The sequence below is a fragment of the Merops nubicus genome, unplaced genomic scaffold (genome assembly GCF_000691845.1).
Source record: "Merops nubicus isolate BGI_N331 unplaced genomic scaffold, ASM69184v1 scaffold36638, whole genome shotgun sequence".
Classification (NCBI taxonomy): domain Eukaryota; kingdom Metazoa; phylum Chordata; class Aves; order Coraciiformes; family Meropidae; genus Merops; species Merops nubicus.
In genome coordinates, this window is record NW_008625751.1 from 1 (window position 1) to 2,134 (window position 2,134).

At 59.7% G+C, this 2,134-nt stretch overlaps 1 protein-coding gene across 1 annotated transcript; it reads right to left on the minus strand.

Moving 5' to 3' along the window:
- Positions 1–266: 266 nt before the first annotated feature.
- Positions 267–2,058, minus strand: LOC103778215 (beta-soluble NSF attachment protein; the record flags this gene model as incomplete). Its single annotated transcript, XM_008945792.1, has 4 exons — positions 267–371; positions 638–722; positions 1,018–1,073; positions 1,981–2,058. Coding segments are annotated over 4 exons (324 nt in total), but the record flags the coding sequence as incomplete, so codon positions are not given.
- Between the last annotated feature and the right edge of the window lie 76 nt (positions 2,059–2,134).

The following is a 2,134-nucleotide window of genomic DNA, read 5'->3' on the forward strand; positions in this document are numbered from 1 at the left end:
CTGCCAGGGCACCCCCACCCCTGCCCCTCAACCCCGGGGCCCGTCAACACTGCTCCACACAGACCCACTCCCTCCTCAGCGCCTCTTTCTTGGCCTCCCAAGCCCTAAAACCACCCCGGGGAGCTCAGGGAAGTCCTCCCAAGTAACCCCAAGGGCAAGAGCTCCCCCGAAATCCCCTCCTGACTCCAGCCCCTGGAAGAGCCACGGATGGGGCGTGGACATTTGGGGATGTTGAGGGGACGTGGAAGAGCCCTGAGCTCACCCACCTTGGCGTTCAGCTCATCCACGATGAAGTGGCAGAGGGCAGCTTTGAAGAAATACTCTTTGGCGCTGTACTTGAGCAAGGGATTGTCCATGGTGTTGGTCCCCACCTGGGCACACAACAAGAGGGGTCTTGAGGGGTGGGGAAGAACAATACAACCCAAAGCATCCTTCTGGGCTTGCTTCCCACAGCCCTGCTCTGAAAACATCAGAATTCAAAGAAAAAAACACCACCAAACCCCTTTTCTGAGTTAAAGCAGCTCCTCGAAGCCGAGAAGCAAACCACATCTCAGCCCCCCCAGGGCCAGAGAAGGTGCCCGGAGGCCACGGGGTGGCCAGGGGTGGCCACGTTCCACGTGCCCCCCGAGGGTCTCACCTGCTCGTAGATCTCTATGGCCTTCTGGTACTGCTCCAGCTGCGCCGCGTAGGCGGCCACCTTCAGCAGACACTTGTTGGCCGAGCTGCAAGCCACCAAAAGCAGCAAAAGTCAGAGCTGTGTCCTGGAGAAAAGCCACCAAAAAACACCCCCAGACTGACACCTCCCCTGCCTGGCACCTCCCCTGCCTGGCACCCCCGAGGGCTCCACGGGGAGGAGCGGGGACCAAAATCTGCCAGCGAGGGGGATTGTCTCTGCACCAGGGAGTCTCTGCACCAGGCACGAGGCCCCTTTGGCTACACCAAGCACCCTCCAACCCCTCCCAGCTCTCCCCAGGGGCAGGATGAGGCCCTGGCACCCCAACGGGGGCACCCACTTGCCTGTTGGACTCCTCTCCTTTGTAGTAGTCGGCAGCCTGCTCGTAGTGCGCGATGGCCTGGGGGGCACAAAAGGGGAGGGGTGGGAGTGGAACAGCTGCAGAAGGGAAGGATCCCCCCAAAAATAGTCTCTAGAAACCATATTTCTTTTTATCCCTGCAAGATTCGAGGAGATTTGGAGCCAGCTGAGCTGCTCAGGGCTTGCAGGAAGGAGAGAGGGTGGGTGCTGAACTGGGCACTCAAAGGAGCAGCAGCTGCCTTTGGGTGCATCAGAAAAATAAAAGTATAAAAATAGATAGATAGGAAATAAAAAGCTATAAAAGCACCCCCCCACGACATTCCCAAAGTGCTTTTCAGATCTAAACACCACAAAGCTGCTGGGGAAGGGTCTGGAGCACAAATCAGAGAGAGGGAGCTGGGGGTGCTGAGCCTGGAGCAAAGGAGGCTCAGGGGAGACCTTCTGGCTCTGCACAGCTCCTGACAGGAGCCTGGAGCCAGGGGGGAGTTGGGCTCTGCTCCCAAGGGACAGGACAAGAGGAAACAGCCTCAAGTTGCCCCAGGGGAGGTTGAGGTTGGAGCTGAGGAACAATTTCTTGCCCTGGAGGGTTGCCCAGGGCTGTGCCAGGCTGCCCAGGGCAGTGGTGGAGTCCCCACCCCTGGAGGGGTTCCCAAGCCGTGGAGATGTGGGGTGAGGGACACGGGGCAGTGGAGACCTGGCAGTGCTGGGGGGATGGGTTGGACTCCACGTTCTTAAAGGTCTTTTCCAACCAAAATCCTACAGATTCTCACCTGAACTCTTCATTTTCTCAGCGGGGTGCTCCCGCCAGCCCTGCCACACACAGCAGAGCCAGGAACGCCCCCGGGAGAGCCCTGGGCTGAGGAGATCTCCTCTGACATCAGGCTAGGGGAGAGCTGGAGGCAGAGGGAGCCCTGGTGCCCCCGGGGCAGCCCCTGTGGCACCTTTACCTTCTCAATGTCCACCAGCTCCGCCTCGTAGATCTCAGCAATGGTGATGTGGTGCTTGGCAGCGATGGTGAACCGCCCCTGGGGAAGGCAAGAGGAGGAGAAGGGGTGAGGCTGAGGGGGTCCCCCATAAGCCCCGCTTGGCCAGGACTTCCCG